This window comes from Natator depressus, chromosome 3, assembly GCF_965152275.1.
Source record: "Natator depressus isolate rNatDep1 chromosome 3, rNatDep2.hap1, whole genome shotgun sequence".
Lineage (NCBI taxonomy): Eukaryota > Metazoa > Chordata > Testudines > Cheloniidae > Natator > Natator depressus.
In genome coordinates, this window is record NC_134236.1 from 152,761,061 (window position 1) to 152,783,642 (window position 22,582).

General features: G+C 41.0%; 1 protein-coding gene across 1 annotated transcript in view; it reads right to left on the reverse strand.

The window, feature by feature from the left end:
- The window catches only part of KIF6 (kinesin family member 6), a 287,759-nt gene that overhangs the window by 40,236 nt on the left and 224,941 nt on the right, over nt 1-22,582 (reverse strand). Inside the window, exon 16 of the mRNA XM_074949116.1 lies at nt 4,169-4,219. Within this exon, the coding sequence (XP_074805217.1) occupies nt 4,169-4,219 (51 nt within the window). The remainder of the gene's footprint in view (nt 1-4,168; nt 4,220-22,582) is intronic.

The following is a 22,582-nucleotide window of genomic DNA, read 5'->3' on the forward strand; positions in this document are numbered from 1 at the left end:
AACGTATATAAAAAACAAAGGTAGAAAATTGGGATGAAGAATGGGAGAAAAGAGAAGGTGAGAGAAAAGGAGAGAAAAGAGAGCAAATGGAGCTGGTTGAAGCTAATGAGGATGCACAGAACTTGTCAACTCTTTTATTGTACGTGCCAGTATTGGAGAGAGAGAAACAAGTAGGTTCCAGGTTAGCTGAGCAAGTGAGTTAGCTGCTTTTGGTGTGTTTCTTTGTTAAGTGGACATCTAAGTGCTATTGGTGGGCCATGTCACTCCAAAAACTTTGAAACCCTAAACTCAGAATATGCCTTTTACTGCAATCTAGAGAGAACATTTAAAAAAGCATCTGTATGAGTGTGACACTCTATAGGGAAAGCTGGATGAGACAGGTGGAAGGTGTGACATATATGACAATATCCTGGACAAACCTTAGTGAATTAAGTCAAAGTATCTTAGGAGGTCATTGTATTAAAACGCAAGTATTTATGTATTATTGTGGAATGGTATGTAACGTCTTTTAAGGGAGAGAGACAGGACTACTGTAAACACTGCGAAGTATTATGTTCTTCAAAGAACTCTTTTGAAACAATGGACCAGACAAGATTGAGCTTTCAGATGAATGGGGGTTCCTAAGAAATATTAGGAAGAAGGGAATGCAAATTACTCACTTTGAGAGACATCCACTTGAAGCTGCACCTTGAAGAGAAACTCACTGTATGGCTGATTACCTATTCATGGCCTCTTCAAAGCCCAAACTGGATAAACTTACTAACTCACTGGGATGGTGTTTCTGAGCTGAAGCTATGCTGAACTTGTGATCATAGGTAAAACCCCTGTGAGGGGTTTGAAGGGTTAAATCACCCTTGTTGGACTTGGGGGTGATCTCTGGTAAGCTTATTAGCATGTGTGTAGGTTGTTTTATTTTTTTTAATATGTTTTCTCTGTAATGCTTTCACATTAAGGCTTTTAATGCCTGCCCACTTTTTAATATGGGCATAGTTTGGGGAGCAGCGTTGCCCCCACAAACTGCATTCCTCAGGCAGGCACGGAATGGCGCCAGTAAGGGCTGTGCTTTGCAGCAGGGTATCCACTGCAAAACACAACCCATCAGTGGTGCCAGCCTCTTCCTGGTTGAAGGGGGTGGGGGGCGAGGTTGTTCTTAGACTCCCCTTGCCACAAGGTCTGGCCACTCTGTGGCCCTGCCCCTGCTCCTTCTCTTCCCTCTCAGGCCCCACCCCTGGCCAGGCTAAAAGCCAGAGCCGGGCTATGATAAGAGCCACCTAGGGAGCCTGGGCCGCTGTGGGGAGCCCCGGACTCTCCACCTGCCCGGAAAGCACACCCCAGGGGCAGGGACACAGGCTGGGGCTGCACTCAGGCCCCCTGCCCAGGGCAGGTGGAGGGTCAGGGGCTCCCCAGGGCAGTCTGGGATCCCTGGGTGGCTCTTACCATGGCCCGGTTCCGGCTTCCGACCTGGCCAAGGGGTGGGGTTTCAGGGGGGCAGAGGAGGACCAGGGAGTGAGGCCATGGAGAGGCGCAGGAACTCATGGCCCTCCCACTTCTACCAAGGTTCCAGTGCTCCCGCCTTAAGAATAAATATACCTGCTTGTAAAGGGCTTGTAACTTAACTGTGGCAATTACGCTGTGTCCTATCTCGGAGGAAAGAAGTGAAGCAGGCCTGCATAGGCAGTCTGTCTTTTGCTGTGGAGATCACAGTATAGTTAAGGAACTGTTCAGCTGGAAATACCCCAGTCAGAAAGGAGAGAGATAGGTATCTCCTCCCAAAGAGGTAATGGCTGGGGAGCCAGAAGCTGAGAGTGGGTGCTCTTGCTGGACCACAGAGGGGGAATACAGGTGCAGCTACCCTGAACTTGGAAAGAACATAGAAAGCACTTGGAAACTGGTGCTTTTACTAATATAATTGGTACCAAGCCTTAAAAAAAAAAAAAGGAAATTCACATGCAGAAAAGGTCTGGTTGGAAGACAGCACTTATTTCATAGCTGCTGTGCATTAACTGACATTGCTCACTATTTATAATTGTTTCACCCGCAACATCTTGGAACAACAGACTAAAAGATTATCTAGTTTCACTGTGGCTTTTCTAAGTCACCGTGGGCTTGAATCTCTGTGTTACTCCAGCTTTATGTTAATGCAGCTCCAGTGGTTTTATTGACTCCAGGGAAGTTACAGCTGTATAAACCTGGAGTAACATAGCGGAGAATGAGACTCTATATTTTACTGGAATTTCATTTGATAACATCTTGTGATACGACTGCCCACTGAATCACATCAGATGCCTTCTACAGCACAGCAAACTCAGGGGAATGCTTTTCCTTTTTCTATAGTAATAGAAGCATACTAGTGTCCCATGCTAGGTTGTGCTACTTTAGGACTGTAATCCTGTGTACACTCATACAAAGGCATCCACGTGTAAGAGACAGATCTAAAAATGGAGATTTAACATGAAACAGAGAGTGAAAAAGTAGAGCAGAGAAAGACAGTAGAGGGCTTGAGAGATAGAAAATACAAGAGCAAAAGGGTGGTGAAAAGAAAGAAAGGGGAAAAAAAGAATGGGAGGGGGAAAAGGAGTCATCTGATGCTAAGTTTACACTCCAGCTTATGTCGGCAAAATTTATGTAGCTCAGGGTGTGAATATTACACCCCACTGAGTGACATGAGTTACACTGATATATGCATTGGTGTGCACAGCACTATGTCATTAGGAGAGTTTATGCTGCTTGCAAAGGTAGTTTTTATGTCGATCAGAGAGGTGGAAAGGGAAAAAGGAAAGCAGGAAGAATGGAAGAAGAGAAAAGGAAACGTTAATCTGGTGATTTTGGACTTGATTCTGCCACCCTTTGCCATGCTTAGTTATACCCTACTCTGTGAGTGTTCCTATTGAAAAGAATGGAATTATTTGCATGGTAAAGTCCTACTGAGTGTTCGTAAGGATGGCAGAATTAGGCCTTTTTGCAAATGCACTTTCTTCTTTACAGAACCAGAAGGTCAGAACAATCTGATGTTCTTTGTCCCCATCTGTCTCTTTGAGTGCTTTGTCAATGCAGAAAATGGTGATTTAAAAGATGAGACAGCTAAGAACAGTTGGCTGAGCAGGGAGGTTTCCTTCAATGAGAAATCCACATTTGAAGTGAGCCTATTAGGGGAAACAGATCATCAGTGTTTAAAATCCAACTAAAAGAGCTCCTTAAAGAGTTCTGATCATAAAAGTGCTTTGAGTAAAAAAATAAAATAAAATAGAAGAGCAGCTGGAAGATGTTAACTCTTGGATTCTAATTGAAATGGTATGTATTATTTTATATAGGGATTTCTACCAACTCTTAATGAGGCTTCCTACCAAGCAGTTTTCCTTCAAAAAGCTCTTGATGGATTTATGGTCATCAAGAAAGATTCTAGGAGAGTTGAGACCTGCTATTCTCTGGAAGAATATATGTCGAATAAGATAAGCAGGCTAATGAGGTGCCCCAATTCACAGAATAAACATTAGATCAAAATACACAGAATATTTAAAAGGCTCAAAGAATGAAGGAAAAAAAGTTTGGAAAATATTTTGTGTGGTCCAGATTTAGTGATGATAAGCATGCAGCAATGTTCAAAACAAAAGCCAAAACCCACTGGCTGCACATTACATCGAGGAAAATTGATGGAATATTCACAATGCTGTGTGTAGCTGGCAGAGTCGGTGCTGTGCTTTTTACCCTGGGGCCTTTAAAAAAAAGTCCATACTTACCTTTTTTATGAAAATCAGTTAAATAGTCATTTAAAATAGCATTTTCCCCATTACTTTCTATGTACAATAAGGAGCCATTAAATGTTTGAGACAAGGCCAGATGTTACAATGCAGACTGGAACACACAGTTGGAGTGTACACTTTTTTTATCTCTTTGAAACACTGCATAAGGAATTCTCATAGACAGCAGTGTCATGGGTTACCTTGGAACAACTTTAAATGCAACGTATTGAGTCAGATGCTCAGGTAGTTCTACTGAAAGCAATGGAGCTAGGTAAATGTACATCACCTGAAGATTTGACCCAGTGAATCTACTTTTATTAGATGAGGATCTGGTTCATTGTGTCTTACACACTCTGTGTAAACACTGGGAAGTGCCCTCTCTTCCAAATGCACTATTTATTATTCATACAAGAATATTCTGCTCTTACCTAGAGCTGCCCTTTGCATGTGCCGCTGGGTTATCTCTCCTTTCAGATTGTCTGTGAAAGACACAAAGTGAAAATGGTTAAAGAGCTTTCAAAATCTCAGAGGTTAATGAAGTCATACTTGCCTCTCACCATTTGAAATTTCCCATGAGGCCAGCCAAATTACATTGGTCCACAGGATAGGAAGTGCCTCCTCGACTTATCTACTGTAGCTAAACTGGAGCAGGTATATTTCGGTCCCATATATCCTAAAACATAACTTTGTTCAATAAGAAACACAGGAACTTAAGCTATCTTCTGTCAATGAAGTCAAGCACTGTCACAGATAATGGTCTCCTGCTACTAAATACAAGAGAAGGCCTAAGAAGGCAGATAGAGAATTCCAAGTATTCATCCAAACATTCTTAGAGATGCTAGAGATGGAAAAGAGCTCTTAGGTCATCCAGTCCATCTCTCTGCCAGTGCAGAACTGGTTCCTCATTGGTTTTCTCATGTTTTGTTTGGACCAATTTTAAATGTCCCATGTGATAAAGTTTCTACAACTTCCACCCCTTGATACATCTCACTATCAAGATGTCACATATTCACAGTCAGAGTTTTCCCTTTCTTAATTTCATTATCTCATTACCCCTAACTATGTTCCCATGCCCTATACAATTCCCCTTCACGATTCTGTTATCAAGTGCCCTTTGATCCTGTGACAGTGGTTTAGTGCAACAATTATTTCAAACCATAATTAGATTGCTGGATGAATAACCATTCTTCATTGATAAAAGCTTAACCAATTTAAAAAAATGCAACTTCAGCCAGTATTTGTGTTTTGAGAACAGAAGGGATTTTCTGTTTTCCCAAGATTTCAAATTAAAACAGTTTCTCGGCAGAGATTTGAACATGTACTTTACTGAGCTGTACCTCTGGATACTGGGAAAAGGAAAATGCAAACTTGAGGACGGATTTAGTTTTTCCATGCTGACCATAATGTCTAGTATGACTGCATCTATTTCAAGATAAAACGTATCTTTAGAATTTAAAAGCAATTCTTTATAAATGTGCACATATATGCTATGCTAATCGCCGCAAATTAAGCCATTAAAGATGTCATGTGTATAAGAGGAGTGTCTTAGCAGAGGAAAAAGCAAAACGTGAAAGATCTTTAGCACTAGGTAGCTCCATTGCCTGAGAATCAGTGAACCATAAGAAGTGAAATGTCTCAGAGAGTTAACGTAATAATTCTTAAGCATTTAATAGTCTTATTACAGTATGCACTGTATGCAATATTTTAGATTATAACAGCCAACCTACAACATATATTCTGTGGGTATGTCTCCACTGCAATAACAGGGTGTGACTGCAGCTCGCATAGACATAGCCAAGCTAGGTTTAATCTAGCTAGTTTGGATACCAAAACAGTGAAGCCATGGCAGCATGGGTTTCAGAGTAGATTGCACTAACCTGCCCAGAACCCTGGGTAATTATTTGGGTGGTCATGCTGGAGTTCCTGCCGCAACAGCTTCACTGCTCTGAGACCCAAGCTAACTAAATTAAAGCTAGTGTGTATGTCTTCACAAGCTGCAATCATGGGTGTGATTGCAGTATAGACATACCCTATATGTTTCTTGGGATTTCAAATACACCTTACCATGCTTTGTGTGAACAAGAGAGACCATGAAGTCAGACTCCTATGTTGTTGTACCGTGCAAAGCTTTACTTTTTTCAGTGTTTTCTAACCAATCTATAAGCAGAAAGGTTAGCAATCCACAAGGATGTCAACGTGTGGTGATTCTAGGGAAGGGAGTAGTTAAAAAAAGATATTTTAACATTTATGTAGAAAGGAAGAATGGAAGCTAGCAGTAGTCCACTCCCACCATCCTCAACTGATCACAGTGAGAAAAGTTTGTAGTACATTTGATTGTATAATACGTAATGGTTACTTTGAATAAGGTTCAAAGATGCTAATAACTCTTTTGAACTAAGCATCAAATTTTGAAATTTTTGTTGAAAAATACAAATAGTTGACTTGTCCCAGAGCTGAACAGAAAGGAGTGTTTATGTTAGTTGGGTTTGGTCTACATTTAATGGTTTTACTGGTATAACTATGTTGGTAAAAGCTGTGATTTTTTTTCCACTGAAATATTTATACCAGTGAAAGCCCTACTTTTATACTTGTATAAAAGTATACTTGTATACTTGTATACTTGTATGGACACTCTTATACTTGTATTAAGGTGGCTTAGACAAGGTCAACATTACAAACTTCTGCCTGGATAGCTATTTCAGTGAGGGGTGTGATGGGGTTATGATTTGTGACTAGCAGATTTGCGCCAGCAAAAGCCCATAGTGTAGACACATTTATCCCCGCAAAACTGTACATTTGCTGGTACAGCTTGTTTCACTCAGGAGGGGTCTGGAAAGTGCATTTTTGCTCATTTAGGCATATCCACACAAGGAGGTTTTGCCAGTATATTATACCAGTATAACTATACGGGCAAAGCCTTTCAAGAGTAGACCTGGTCTTGTACTAATATAGATATTCCCCTTCTCATATGGGAATAACTATGCTAGTATAAAGCACCTTTATAAATGCATTCACAATGAAGAGGTTGTACCGCATTAACTATACTGATATAGGTAAAGTAGAACAACTGTCCAGTATAGACAAGCCCTCAGACAGTTAGTAGCACTTGGGATGGATCGTCTGTTTCCTGTGAGCCCAAAACTCCACATGAAGCCGCTGATGGAAGGAGAGCCCACACTGTGTTGTTCAGTGCCAATGGAAGTTTTCAGTACACAAAGGATATAGGATTGGTCCCTTTTTTGCAAGCGTTTTTCCAAATTTGACAAGGGCCCCAGACTCTTCCTGTACTAAATATTCTTCTTAAAATTACCAAACAAATATAGATCTTTAAGTATTGAGAAGCAGATTAATTGAAAGAAATGCAAAAACCACCAAAACAACCCTCACCCCAGAAACCCAAACCCTCAATCAAGTGAGCTGCTATTTTCAATACTGATTTAACTAGAGATAGCAGATGACAGTGAACTGGTTGTTATGGATAAAGATTCAGCTAAATGATTCTTCAAAAAAAAGTCTTTTGTGCTTTGAAATCCTTAAAATACAACTCCGTTGGAGACACTTCTCAATGAAATGGGATTAAACAAATAATTGCTTTTAAAAATTAATTTTTACTACTTTGAATATTTAACTACTCATATGCTCTGTATTGTGTCCTATTAGGTGATGTTGATCACACTGTTCTGAGCCAGGCAGTACATATACCACAATTTATAATATGATCTGACTAACGTGTTATAATGTGATTAACTCAAAGCACAATGCCTTAAATCCAAATGTTTCTGGAAACCAACTGTGGATGTGTATAGATTTAATTGCTGTCCTGATGTAATCTGAAGAGCCTATGGTGACCAGATAGAGAGTGTGAACAATCAAAATGGGGGTAGGGGGAAATAGGCACCTATGTAAGACAAAGCCCTGAATATTGGGACTGTCCCTATAAAATCGGGACATCTGGTCATCCTAGAAGAACCCTATGTATTCCTTTCTCAAGGGTAACTCATAGATTAGGAATGATAATTCCATTGTCACAACATGAACAAGGTCTCCTAAAACAATTTGAATATACTGTTCATCAGCAAAAATAAAAAGTCCTGATGACAATGGGGACTAAAGAGGAAACAAACTCCCATGTCTGATTTGTGGTTTTAGAACAGTAATTACTCTCTGACTTTGCTGAAAACAGACTAGAGAGATTCAAACTGCTGTGCACTACCTTAAAGAGCCACCAGGGGAGTGACAATGAGGTCAATTGAAAAACTGAAACAAACAAGCAAGCAAATCAATGAAGTAGAGATCAAATTGGCAGAAGACAGCCTGAAATCAATACAAATAAATGCAAGTACAAGACATCAGAGAATGGGTTTTTGAATTGCAGCCAAGGGGCTCAATCTTCAGGTGTCTTGAGTTGACTTTCAGCACTGCTGGGGGAGGATGGTAAAGGGCATCCGGTGGATTTAAACCACCTTGCTGCGTCACCAATCTTGAGTTGGCCAGAGGCCGATGAGGCTCTCCGTCTAAGAGTATGTCTACACAACAGCGACTGATTTCCAGCACAAATAGATGTACATGTGCTAGCTTTGCTGAAGCTAATGCCTAAAAGTAGCAGTGTAGTCACAGCTGCATGGGCAGCGGCTCAGGCTAGCTGCCCAAGCACAATCCCTCCCAACCCCCTGGATATGTACTGCAGTGACTAGCTCAAGCCTCCGCGGTCACCCTGCTATTTTTAGTATGCTAGCACGGTAGGGTGACCATATTTCCCAAAGGAAAAACAGGACATCGCGTGGGGCTGGCCCAAGCCCTCCCTCTCTGGGGCTGGCCCCAGTGCCCCCCTCCTCCCACGGGGCTGGCCCCAGCTGCTGACCCCCACTCGAAGCTGTCAGTGGTTACTCGAACCCTGCCTGGTCCCTGCCTCAAGGCTGTCACTGGTCATTCGAGCCCTGCTGCCCCCCCCCACCCGCTCAAGGCTGTCACTACTCACTGGTCACTCAAACCCTGCCCTACCCTGCTGATCACTCGAACCCTGCTGGACCCCGGCTTGAGGCTGTCGCTGGTTGCTCAAACCCTGCCAGGCCGCCCCACACTGGAACCCTTCCTTACCCTCCTTGATCAGTTGGCAAGAGCAAATGGGACAAATGCCTGCTTTTGCCAAAAAAGTCAGGAAGTCAGGGACAGGGTTTAAAAAAGGGAATGTCCCAGCCTAAATGGGATGTATGGTCACCCTACAGCACGAGCAGAGTGAGTGTACGTATAAATTTATCTAAACTGAGAAATTACATATCTCAGCTGCTGTGTAGGCATACCGTAACTTAGAGGAACCTTAAGGTTGCTCTAAATTATTCTGGCTGCAATCATCTCTTGTGCCAACCAAGGATCTGGCAGAGTGCCATATTCTTTGCCTCACTCCCTCCCATCCTTAGTACACCCCCTGTCCACCTCTGATATGACCCCTGCATGAAGGTCTGTGGTGAGGTGGTGCAGAGATTTCTACATCGACTTCACAACACACGATTCCTATGTTAAGGGGAATCTTTTGCTACTTCTTTATGGCAGCTTTCTAGCAACACAGAGCAGGGTGGAACAGCAGCCAAGGACTGAGCCCAAGATCTTTAATTATAAATATTGTTCATATAAATCCTTGCATTTTTTTCCTATTTATCCATGTCCTGGAGCTCAACAGACCCAGAGCCAGGTGTTAAAAAAACTATCAGGGATTAACAATGGAGGAGCAGGATGCATAGTTTATATTCACCGGGGCATGCCAGTTTGAAAATCAGATTTTCTAACCAATAAAAAAGAGGACAGGGACTGTGAGGAATTGAGTATTCTTTTCTCCTCCTTGCAGTGTTCTTTCTCCGACCTTGATTGTCATAATCATCAAGGCAAATCCCAAAAAGATGTAGACTCCTTCCAGATCAAGCACCATGTGGATCAATCTCTAGCTAGGTCCTTAAGGCAGTCTGTCTGGTTATTCAGTCTATGTCCATCACGCGTGATCTTATCACACCACTGAAACTTTTGGCAATCACCTGCCATATAATAGCATTCTTTGGTAAACAGGCATAATATGTTGGTCTTTCATCCTAATAATATGTCAGTACCAAGAAAGCTTCCAAAACTGAAACCATTCTGATTGAGGTGGTTGGTGGGTTTGGCTATGGACATTATTATTGCTGATTTTGTCCTGCCACTTAATATGGAATAGCTGACTAAGATGGCAAGCTGGCAAGAATTGAAAACTTCCATCTATTGTTCTTCAGCCTTCCTCAAGGCTCACATTTCACTCCCATTCAATAAAGTTGGTATAACCTTGGTTCTTTAGATTAAGAGCCTCATAGCAAGCCATTTTCTCAAAAAGCTGTCTCCAGGTAAAGAGCTGGTTAGCAGTGGAATGAACAGGTCTAAAGCCACGCTGATTATCCAGCCTTTACCACAAAATGCATCGCTGATTCGAGTCATTTACATGGAATCAAACACTTTTCCTGGGACTGACATCAGTGTAATACCTCTACAGTTGTTACCTTTTTGAACAGAGGCAGAACAACACCCTTCTTCCAGTCATCAGGGATGATGTTAGTGTGCTAGATAGTCTCGAAAAGCCTATGCAGCCATGGTACTACAGTACTCTCACCTCTCTTCAGCAACTCAGGGGTGATGTTACAACCTCCTGGTGCCTTCCCAGACTTTAGTTTAGGGCCTGCAATCCAGATTTCTTGTTGGTTGTAGGAAGGTGGCTCTGTCTGAACTTCCTGCCCCACGTCAAGCAGAAGAGGGGCAAGAGGCAGTGGACAATTGAGGAGCATCTTCAAATGACCTTCTAATTGATACAACTGATCTTGCAGACTCTGATTCTGTACTGGACAAGCTGGTGCCACCTTTCGCCACACACCCTGAATGGTTGCATAGAGGCTGCAGAGATCATGCCTGGTGGCCACAACTTCATTTGTTTCCCTCTCATTCAGCCTGAGCTTAGGGCTGTGATAAATGTTCAACTCTAGCTGCAAGAGAGTTCAAAATCAACCTGGGTTTGAATATGACCTGTCATTGCGAACCAGGTTGATTTGTTAAAACAGGTTTTGTGTTGGTGAATCATCCACCAAGGCTTTGGGTGAGCTTTCCTACTCTATCTGGATATCAGCGTATGTTCACAGGCTGCCATGTATTGTTGAATGTAGAGTCTGAACCACATCTGCCAGGAAAATCACACAGGGTAAGTCACAGAGTATTTTCCAGTATGGCCAATAGTCAGCAAGTTTCAGCAAACCCACAAAATCATCTAAAACTAAACCTGGCCTATGGATTTACAGCACTTGAGCATAAGAAAGGCTGGTTTGTTCAAACTCAATCCTTTTCAAAAGTCAGGGCCTGAGAATAGTGGTGTATTTGATTTTTAGACAATCAAAACTTTATGAATCTTTTCAAATTATTTTCAAAGGGTTCAAACAGTTCCAGCCATAGGTGGTAGAAAAGGACACTTAATTAGGGCAGGTCCCCTAATGGTCTGATCTGTTCTTCATTTCTCTAATAATAATGATAGCATCCTCTTCATTCTCCTAGCAGACACAGGAGTTTTCATTCTCTTCCATGGCTCATTGACAGCAAGAGGAAGAGTGGAATTCATTTGGTTCCAGGGACCCAAAACAGCATGTGACTTCTCAAATAGCAAACGTTTAACTTATCTCCAAGCAGCAGAAAACTTTGAGGGGAGACTGTAGTGTATCATGGGAGATGAGAGTCTGGCCAGGGAGCCTATAGGGGAAAACGGTGGCATTAGGCACCCGAAGTTCAGTTCAGGCAGACATGGTTTAATGTTGATCTGATCTGAAATGAAGCATTTTGATTTGGTTTGACAAACTGAAATGTTTCAGTCTGGATCAATCTGAGCAAAAACTAGATATTTTGTTTTGATTTTCCCAAAAGAAACTTTTGGGTTTCAAGTGAAAATTCTTGGTTTTCGATATAAAGTTGTAATTTTGTGTGGAAAAGTTTTGATGAAAATGATCTCTCTTTGGTTTTCATTTAAATTTTCAGTGAAAAAAAATTCTGACCAGTTCTACTTATAACTGCCCTAGAACACAGGTTATCCTAAGGCAAGTCTGAAAGTTCATTAGTGACAGAATTAGGGGACAATTCCAGTACTGTTGCTTGTACAAACCTTTCCCTATAAATAAACAGAAGATTTCAGCCTCTAGTACTGCCAGTTCTATAATCGTCACAAACACAAATATTTACCAGAAGAACAATGAAGAATCACATGCTCACACAGAAACATGTCTCCTGATCCCAATAATGTAAACTTGCAGACAAGGTAACTTTTAAATGTGGTTTGCAAAAATTGAATTTAAGACTTGGCGCGCATCTCTCTCCATATGGCTAATTATGTTTTCTGAAGTCTCACCAAACAAGCAACTAAAAATAGCCCTGCAGCGGATACCAAATCATTTTTTCCAGTGGAGTCATTCTTCATTTGGAGATAACAGTCCCAATAAAATATTGAATGCTGCAACTCCACATGTTTTGGCAAAAAAGTAGTTTTGGGGAATTTAAGAATTCACTCAGCATGCAGCTCGCTGTCATTAGGGCTGAGATAAATCTGTTGGTTTTGGCCTCTGTTTTTGGACATATGTACCATCCTGAGGTATGGAAAAGGGATGGAACAGTAACAGAAAACTCCAGCCTTGTGACAGGAGTCAAAAGGCATGGAGGGGAATGGAGAAGACAAACAGAAAAAGAAAAGCCAAATGAAGAATAATAATCTGAAGCAGGGGAAAAGCTTCTTGCATGAGAATACTGCTAATTAAACATCATATTCAGTGATTTAAGGGGTATAGATCTCTTCTCAAGTTACATGTAATTAACTAGCAACTAGTGTGAAAACAAAGTACTCCGCCAAGTTTTCTTTCAGCTTCCATTTTGAGCAAGCCTGTTATTAAATGCTTGCATGAGTAAGTCAGAGAGCCCCTCACCAAGGAAGGTGCTATTAAATGGGAATGTTTTCAGCGTGGATGTGTAGTAGTTTAAATACAATACCAAACTTGTACAATCTCAGCTGAATTACAGTGCTATGTACTCCTCTTGCCATCTTCTATAGCTAGGATCTGGAACCTCTTTAGGAATTTCCCTTCTAATGGAGGGTAATATTTACGCAAGGTGAAAATCTACTGTAACATTTTTTGTCTTTAATAATGTTCCTTCAGATCCTTCCAGAAATATAAAGAGAGCTGTGTTCCAAAATACCACAACAAATCAAGCTTTGACCTATGCAATGGAATTTCCAAAAGTTTTAGTTTTGGAAAAGTTTTGCTTTGTAATTTTAAAATTTTGTGTTGGAATGTCAAAATGTTGTTGCAGAATTTCATTTTGTTTTATGCTTTTTTCATTGTTATATTCATTTTTATTATTCTTACAGTATTTCATGACATGTCAGTAGTAGTATTGCATTATACAAGAACAGCAGCTGGGGCCAGATTTCCAAAACGTCCCAGCTCTCATTAGATCCTTATACATGGGGCAGATTTTGAAAACTGCTCAGCATTCAGTAATTCTCAGTGTGACACTTCTGGTCAGATTTGCAAAAGAGCTGACACAGTTTGCTGTAATGTTTTTTGGTTTTTTTTTAATATCTGGCCTGAGTTACGTCTCACAGTAAATAAGTGTCAAACTCAGAATGAAAACCAAGGTCTTTAGGTCACAGACTAAACTCTAACTCAACAGCCCATAATGTGGATCAGAGAAGTCATTTTGCCTTTCTATAACTCAGATTTTCTGGTTCAGATCCTTGACCCCATATATTCCATTTGCACTGCTATCATGGCGGCAAAGAGGCACAAAATGGAATAACCATTTCTAAGAGGAGTCCCTCTGTAGCGAGAATTCTCCTGACGGTATAGAGTTGGTGTAGTGCTGCAACACCACTTCTGCTTGGCCAGAGAACCCCATACTCCGGTAATCCCCAACTCTCAGAACAGCCCCTTGGGGTTGTGGGTAACTAGGTACAACTTAAAGAAGTCCCTTGGAGGCTCCTCCATAGGATTGACCATGACCAACTAACACATTTTTAAAGGTGTTAAACCCTGCCCATACTAGTCTTTAAAAATGTGTTAGTTAACATGCTTTAACCAACACATTCTAAAATATGACCTGTTTTCCTAGCCTAGACAGGACCTAAATGAACACTGAGATTTTGAAGCGCAAACCAATTACATATGGTGAATTCCACAGCAAATTCCATGGCTGCAGAGTCACGGAATAAATGAGGCACTGAGCATACTAATCACAGAGATTTTCAGGTGCCTTATCGTTTCCCAGTGCCCTCTGAACTCCCACTCCAGCTTAGAGATGTTAACAAATATATACATTTTTTGGTGTCCAAATGTGAAAGTGTGCTTTCTAGAATGCAAGAAAATGCATATTTTGAGGTTATTGTTTTAGAAGTGTCTTGTGGGAGCATGCCCTTGGACTTCACTTGCTGTCTTAACACAGATTGGGGTCTCACACTGCCACTGCAAAGCCCTAACTTACTTTGCATGCTCGAACTGTAAGCATACCTATCTTCCTCTATATGTTGGAAGGTATGCAGGGAACTGATGCACATCTGGAAGTTGTCACTCAGTTGTTTATCGCATCTATTTGTCCATGAATTAAATAAAGAGCTGGCCCATTACTGTAGTTGCAAACCAATGCCATATGGATACCCTATAAACCAATCCCATCTTAATGCTGATACTGCAGGCTAGTCTTTAATGCGCATGGATGCTTCTAGACATGACCAAATGCAGTTTGTGTGTTCACTAATTCTTAGGAATTAATGTAAGGAGGTACAGTAAAGGAAATAAATTAAGAGGAACTGGTAGTGGTTTGTGCTTCTCACTTTTTCAAATGGCCATAACTGAAAAAGCACCATACATACATGAATAGGTCAGCAATTCATAGACAGGTAAATATAAAGGTATTTTCTTTTTCTGACCAAATTTCTGGTCATCTTATACTGATATCAATTCATATTCTGAGTTGACTGTAACCACATCCAAAATCAAACCAGACAGAAAGGCAAGTTTTTGTTAAAACACTGCGTTTGGGGCTTTGTGCCATTATTTTATCTGTGTACTTACTTGCAGTCTAGTTTCATCTTGTGCTGTCCTGTCTGGCCAGTAGCTGCCCAGTAGAAAATTACTAAAAAAGTTCTAGGCCCTTATTGCAATACACTTCACTTTCAACCAACTTGATTTAAAATTATGGGGGGGGGCACATGACTCTGAATCCCCCAATGTGCCCCCAGTATACTTGGGAGCCAATGCCAAGTAGAATTAAAGGACCGAGGGTGGCATGCTTTTTGATTCCTGCACTTTTCCCATTTACTGTAGAACCTCAGAGTTACGAACACCTCGGGAATGGAGGTTGTTCGTAACTTTGAAATGTTTGTAACACTGAACAAAACGTTATGGTTCTTTCAAAAGTTTACAACTTAACATTGACTTAATACAGCTTTGAAACTTTACTAGGCAGAAGAAAAATGCTGCTTTTAACCATCTTAATTTAAATGAAACAAGCACAGAAAGTTTCCTTACCCTGTCAAACCTTCTTTTTTAAGCTTTCCCTTTATTTTTTTAGTAGTTTATGTTTAACACAGCACTGTACTGTATTTGCTTTTTTTTTTTTTTTTGTCTCTGCTGCTGCCTGACTGTTTACTTCTGGTTCCAAATGATGTATGAGGTTGATGGATCAGTTTGTAATTCTGGTGTTCATAACTCTGAGGTTCTACTGTACCACATACACACTGAACCCTTGAGAAGTGTCTTTTTGAAAGTTACATGCATATTAGCATCCTGGTGAAATCTGAAACAGGGTCCTTTGAAAAGTAGATACATGACATATACTTTGTCAAATAGGGTATCTGCTAAGTCTACCCTGGCTCCTTGGGCAGCACAGCAATTTTCAAGCCAATCTGACTATGCATATGGATTTTAGGGCACTTTGATTTGACCAGCTCTAAGCAGAAAGCTCTACTCAACCTTAAATATACACTGTTGTAGACTGCTCTACTGCTGTAACATACAAAACTAGCTGTGTGGACACCATGAATCCTACCTGATTAAAAAAGTAATCAAATTAGAAAATGGACAATGTTATATTTTACTACAACAGTTGTGTGAATGCTGCCAGGTCAGCAAATGAGTCACATGACTCTAGAAAACGTTTTTTTTAAAGGGCATGATAGGGAACAATCCATATCTGACAGAGAGAGAGACAGGGAGCTAACATCTCCAATGTCTGTGGGCCGGATTCCGCACTCTTGAAGTCTCACTGGTGAAACGAGTTATATTAGTGCAAAGCTGGTGTAAATGGGGTAGAGACTCAAGCCCTATGATTTATGCTAGGTCCAGAACTAAGACAAAAACAATCAATGTAAGCCATCCAGCTCTCAGTACAGGCATGCAAAAAATGGAAAAAGGAAAAATTCCTATGTAAGAGACTGTTGCAGATTTTAAAAAACAAACAACACAATGTAAATTAACCTATTGAAATGTGATAGATCCTTTGCTGTGCCTCCATTGTGTTAGCTCTTAGCCATCACTTAGCATCTTCCCCCCCCCAAGAGAAAAATTTACTAGATTGAACACACAAGAACTTGATTATTAACCTGATAAAGCAGCAAAACACAGTGATAAAATGCACCAAGGACTTCACTTTTTCCATTTGCAGCGTTGTAGTCATGTTGGTCCCAGGATATTAGAGAGAAAAGGTGAGTGAGATAATATCTTTTACAGGACCAACTTCTGTTGATGAAAGAGACAAGCTTTCAAGCTACATAGAGCTCAACCCCGAAGAAGAGCTTGTCTATTTCACCAACAGAAGTTGATCCAATAAAAGATATTACCTCATCCACCTTGTCTTCACTTTTTCTGTCTTTTATTCTGCAGCTAGCCTAGGAACAGAAAATTTTCCATTACTAAAAGGTCTTGGTCCAAGTTCATTGTTAATCCATTGATGTTGGTACAGTTACCTTGGTTTATACTAGTATAACTAAAAGAAAAATTTGTTCATTGTTGTTTCTACTGAGCCTATTTTTTTCCCCAAAAAACATTTTTGTTTGTAAAGACTGGATAATCATTTGTAATAAAAAGGAAGCAAAGGTGCTTCTTTTTATGATTAGATTGTAGCTCAACCCCGAAATGACATTCTAACTCAAATCTGAAACAAACACTAAAAATCTTAGGCTGGGATTGGATATTCAATTCAATGCACTATTAAGTTAATAAGGGCCCTCTGTTTAAAGTACAGCAGAGCAAGTCGGATACATTAGTTAATTAATTTTGCTATTTTCTGCTGAATAATTTACCTGACAAATAATTTCTTCTAATTAAAAGAATGCATACAGCATGCACACTGTCCCCAACATGAGTCGCCATTTGTATAAATGTCAGAAAGAAGTTGTAAAAGTTTGTATTTTAAAATTACTTTACTGTAAGCTATAATCAACTAACAGACCACATTCTGCCTCAGTACAGGAAGGAACATTTCCTACTGAAATCTGGAGGACTTGCACTGGCCAAAGCAGGCCCAAATCTTCTAGACTTTCCATACGCTGCTCTTAAGACATTCCACACCAGGACAGATTTGCTGCTGCATCCAGCTTCCATTAGGAGCAGCAGAAAGGGGGAAAGGGCTGTCAGAAAGCCTGTTATGGTTCACTGATTCTGTAACCAGCCCCAGCTCTGGGTGCGGGCTAGGATAATGGACTCCATATGCCAGCTGGGGACTGATGGAGCACACTGCACCCAGACTTCTCCTATTTGCTCTGACATCCCCTCAAAACATGCCCCCTACAACCATGCAAGGTAGGAAGCATGGAAGGAGACTATGTCTGCTGGGGAGATACCCGTACTGGGGGAATCCCCAGGCTTGGGGCTTGAGGTCAGTCTGCTTCCCTTTGCATCACCTGAGTGGCACAATGGGGTAAAGCAGAGCCAAGAATCTGGCCCACAATGTGTATGGTAATTAAAAGAAGCAAGAACAGATGTTGAAGTTTGCTCCTGGTTTGAGAAGGGTGGAGCAGTACTTTACACACTGACAGAGTCTATTTTCTTGTCTGTTTTCCCTATTTTCTTGTTGTTCTGCTTACTATTAGTTTTCTAAATACAGCCATTTATCTGAGGATAGCAACATTATTTCATTATAATAGCCCCTCTGGTTGCTAAGAATTAAGATGCTAATTGAGTGTAACCTCACAATTACAGCACTGTTCCCACATGTAATACTGCTTCTGAGCTACTTTGTAATGTCCTTTACATGGAATTCTAGGCATAAATTCCCACATAGTGAGATAAATATAACTAAAAAACAAACAAACAACTCTCCCAAACCCAAAAGCATTGGTTGATTAAAGACAACTCTGCACACTGGGACTTCCAGGCACCAGGCCATGTTGAATAAACTCCCAGGTGAGAAATTACATCTGGGACTATTTGCCTCCATAGCCTATTGGTCTCTTTTGTCTCTTTGCAGAAATTCAGGGCTTGTTTACATGACGAAGGCTATAGGGGCACAGCTATGGTGCAGTAGCTTTGCCGCTATAACCCCGTAACAGGAATGCAGACTTCAACAAAAGAAGGGTTTTTTCTGTAACTGTAGGAACTCCAACTCCCTAAGCAACTGTAGCTAGGTAGGAGAAAGCATTCTTCATGTTGACCTAGCTACCCTGGGGGTTAAACTGGGCATAGCTACAGTGCTCAGGGATATATATTTTTCACACCACATAGAGCTGTATCTATGTCAGCCCAAGTTCCTTTGCTTTTAATCCTATCATTTCAAATATCAAGATGTAACATTTTAGAGTTAGACTTCAAAACTGCAATCACAAGGGCATGGCACTTAGAATGTTATACAAAACAAATACACATTGAACTATATATTTTCCAACATTATGTTGAAACTACCAGGCCAAGGAAGTAATGAGAAAAAAATCTGAAGATTGTCTACCATTCTGAATGACTTCAACTCTAACTGACTACTGCTACTTTTGATGGACACATAAACATGTCTGGTTTATTACAAAATGACTTTGAAACTAGCCTAGGGACCAGAAATAGACTGGGACTTCCAGGCACCAGGCCATGTTCAATAAACTCCCAGGTGAGAAATTACATCTGGGACTATTTGCCTCCGTAGCCTATTGGTCTCTTTTGTTTTTCTCAGATAGTAGCAGATTTCTCAGGGATAATATGCTTGATTATGTTAGTCAAAAGTGATAGTCCAGAAGAGCAAACAGCACATTGCTTATCTCAGATTATGTATGGTAACATATGCTATCATTATCCCTTCTTCTGACACCAGTATTCTGTTCTGACACCAGTGTCACCCCTCTGCCAAGCAGTAGCAGACATCTGGGACCTTGCAGGTTAGCTTCCCCAGTGGAGGAGACATCAGTGATGCACAGTCTGGGTATACGCCAAGTGTAACTTGCTTTATTTATGCGTACACACCAGTCCTCAAACAAGGGCTGGTCAAACAGCATGCAGGCAATCTCTTCTTTCAAGAATCTCAGTTCTACACTAATGCCAGGCTCCCAGAGAGCCATTCCATATCAAAGATTGATTCTAGATGAAAGCAGACAGCAAACTCCCTTGATGCTCACAAAGCTCCTTCTCCAAGGACCACTGCCTCTACACAGAACACTGCAGAACAACTCCTAATAACAACATGGCATGTCTTCCTATGGCTGAAAATTTGCTTGCATGCTAGGGAAAAGACCACCGCCATGCAGGAAAACCTACCTTACCATTAGCAAGCACCAACTCTGCTGAATCTGGAGTATTAGAAAGTCTCTGGAAAATACTGATCTTACAACTCAGAAACTTCAGTCTTCCACCTTTACCACTGAACTCTCTGTCCTGTATCTTTCTTATCAATAAGTTCACTGACTCAATGGCCCCTCCTATATATAAATTAGAAATTAATAGCTTTAACCCCCAGTCCATAAAAGGGCAGTTTTTACCTTCTGGTGTTTTGACTCTGCCTGATTATGAACGCCATTTATAGTAGTGCTGGAAGTTTGCTAACTGGAACCATGTTCAGATTGCCCTACTGTATGGCATAATTTTGTAAGCAAGTTTATTACACTGTTCACTCCTGCCTTTGCTGCACAGTGAAACCATGGTGCTGTTATTATTTCTCTATATTACTAGAGCCCACCAGTCGGAATGAAAGCCTTACTGTGCTAGATGCTGTACAAACACAAAGGAAGAGACAACCATTTCCTTGAGGAGATTACCATCTAAATAGACAAGGCAGATAAAGTGTAGAAGAAAGGAAGGATTATTATTCTCATTTTATGGATGGAAACTGAGGCACAGAGAGATCAAGGGACTTGCCCAAAACCATGTATCAAGTCTGTGGCTGAGCTAGGAGTTGAACCTAGAGTCCCAGTCTAGAGTCCTAACCTTCCTCTCTTTCATTATAGCTCTGGCTAACAGTATTAGTGCAAGAGTATATATGGCGTTAGAGCAGTGGTTCCCAAACTTGTTCCACCGCTTGTGCAGGGAAATCCCCTGGCGAGCCGGGCCAGTTTGTTTACCTGCTGTGACCACAGGTTCGGCTGATCGCAGCTCCCACTGGCCGCGGTTCACTGCTCTAGGCAAATGGGAGCTGCTGGAAGCGGCCCGGGCCGAGGAACGCCCTGGCCGCCACTTCCAGCAGCCCCCATTGGCCTGGAGCAGTGAACCATGGCCAGCGGGAGCCGCGATCGGCCAAACCTGCGGGCGCAGCAGGTAAACAAACCGGGTTGGCCCGGCAGGGGCTTTCCCTGCACAAGCGGCGGAACAAGCTTGGGAACCACTGCGTTAGATAAAGGGCCAAGAGAATCTGCTGTACATGTGATCAAAATACTAACATAGTTGTTTTATTCTAGAAATGCAAATTTAATCTCACACTAGAAAGCTGATCGAGGTGACCTTTTAATGATCAGTCTTTTCTGATCAGTTTTAAAAGACCAAGGATGGAAATATTTCATATTAAATAAATGAAAGAAAAAAAGGAAGAGGGGATCTGGCCTTATTTATGATATTTATCATCAGAGTATCTAAGGTCCCAGTACAGTGGTTCTCAACCTGTGGCCTGCGGGCTGCTTGTGGCCCAATCAGTACAGAGCTGCAGCCCATGTGACATCCTCAGGACCATACAGGTAGTACTGGATGCTACCCACATAATAGTAAATAGGTTGAGAACCACTGGTCCCAGTCAAATTTCCACTGAAATTAACTTCAGTGGGAGTTGTCTGAGGTCCTCAGTGTTTTGGGTAGCTTGGGAGCCTTTGCCCTCCAGACCGTCAGTTTAAGTACAAGTCAGGATGACTGTAAGTGAAAGAGATTACTATCGGAAAGCTATCTGGTAGTCTATGTGAAATTAATTTGGTGGGTTGAGTCCAGTTGCTTGTAGACAGATGTTCACATAATAAAAAATACTGTCACAATTGGCTCCAATTGCCACTCTTCTTAACAGTCTCAGCAGAAAGGCCAATAATTAAATGAGCATGGAGACTAAACTATCCTTAGTGACTGACTGCTGGGCCCCTTCGGAATAGTTTAACTTAACCATCATTTAAAATTGTACAGAATGACAGATGCACATGATCGGCACTATAAAGTCAATGAAATAAATAATGAACCCCCCCACTTCAGAAGTAGTCCATTTTTCCCAGTGTTTATGGATTATTATACCACTGTCCATAGCATAAGTATTTTATAGAGAAATGGAGGACTGTGGTCTCCATAAGGAACAAACATACGAACAAAAAGAATGAGGTCAGAGGAAAAGGAGAGAGGAAAATGAGAGTAGGGATGAGGAATTTACTGTACTCTCATGCAATTGTGCTAGCACCTCATTGACAAACAAAGACAGGGTTCTCCTGCTGCCTTAAGAAACATTAAGTGTGTTGCTTTGCTGACTGAATTTCCCCTTTGCTTGTTTTGGGATGGGAGAAGAGAGAGGGGAGAAATGCAGTAACACCACCAAAACTGTGATCAAATTATTTATCTGCATGATGGCAAAAGGAAACAATGCTGTTGCACCCTATTGCCAGCAAGAAGGGGGCACAGTTCAACAAACAGAGACTGAAGGCCCCAACCCTGCAAACACTTACACACGTTTAACTTTATATACGTTAGTAGTCCCATTCAAATCAATGGGACTACTCATGTTTGTAAAATTAAGCATGTGTGTTAATGTATTTGAAGGATTGGGCCTTTGTTTACTTTTATATTTCAAAGAGGTAAGATTCAAATTGAAGATCACAGAATCCCTGTGAAAAAAAACGAGACCTTAGAGACTAACAAATTTATTTGGGCATAAGCTTTCGTGGGCTAAAACCCTCTTCATCGGATGCATGCAGTGGAAAATACAGTAGGAAGATATATATACACAGAGAACATGAAAAAATGGGTGTTGCCATACCAACTGTAACGAGACCAATTAATTAAGGTGGGCTATTATCAGCAGGAGAAAAAAAACCTTTTGTAGTGATAATCAGGATGGCCCATTTCAAACAGTTGACAAGAAGGTGTGAGTAACAGTAAGGGGGAAAATTAGCATGAGGAAATAGTTTTTCTTTGTGTAATGACCCATCCACTCCCAGTCTTTATTCAAGCCTAATTTAATGGTGTCCAATTTGCAAATTAATTCCAATTCTGCAGTTTCTCGTTGGAGTCTGTTTTTGAAGTTTTTTTCTTGGAGAATTACAACTTTTAGTTGAACTTTTAGTTTAGCTGAAATTGAGTGACCAGGGAGGTTGAAGTGTTCTCCAACTGGTTTTTGAATGTTATAATTCTTGATGTCTGATTTGTGTCCATTTA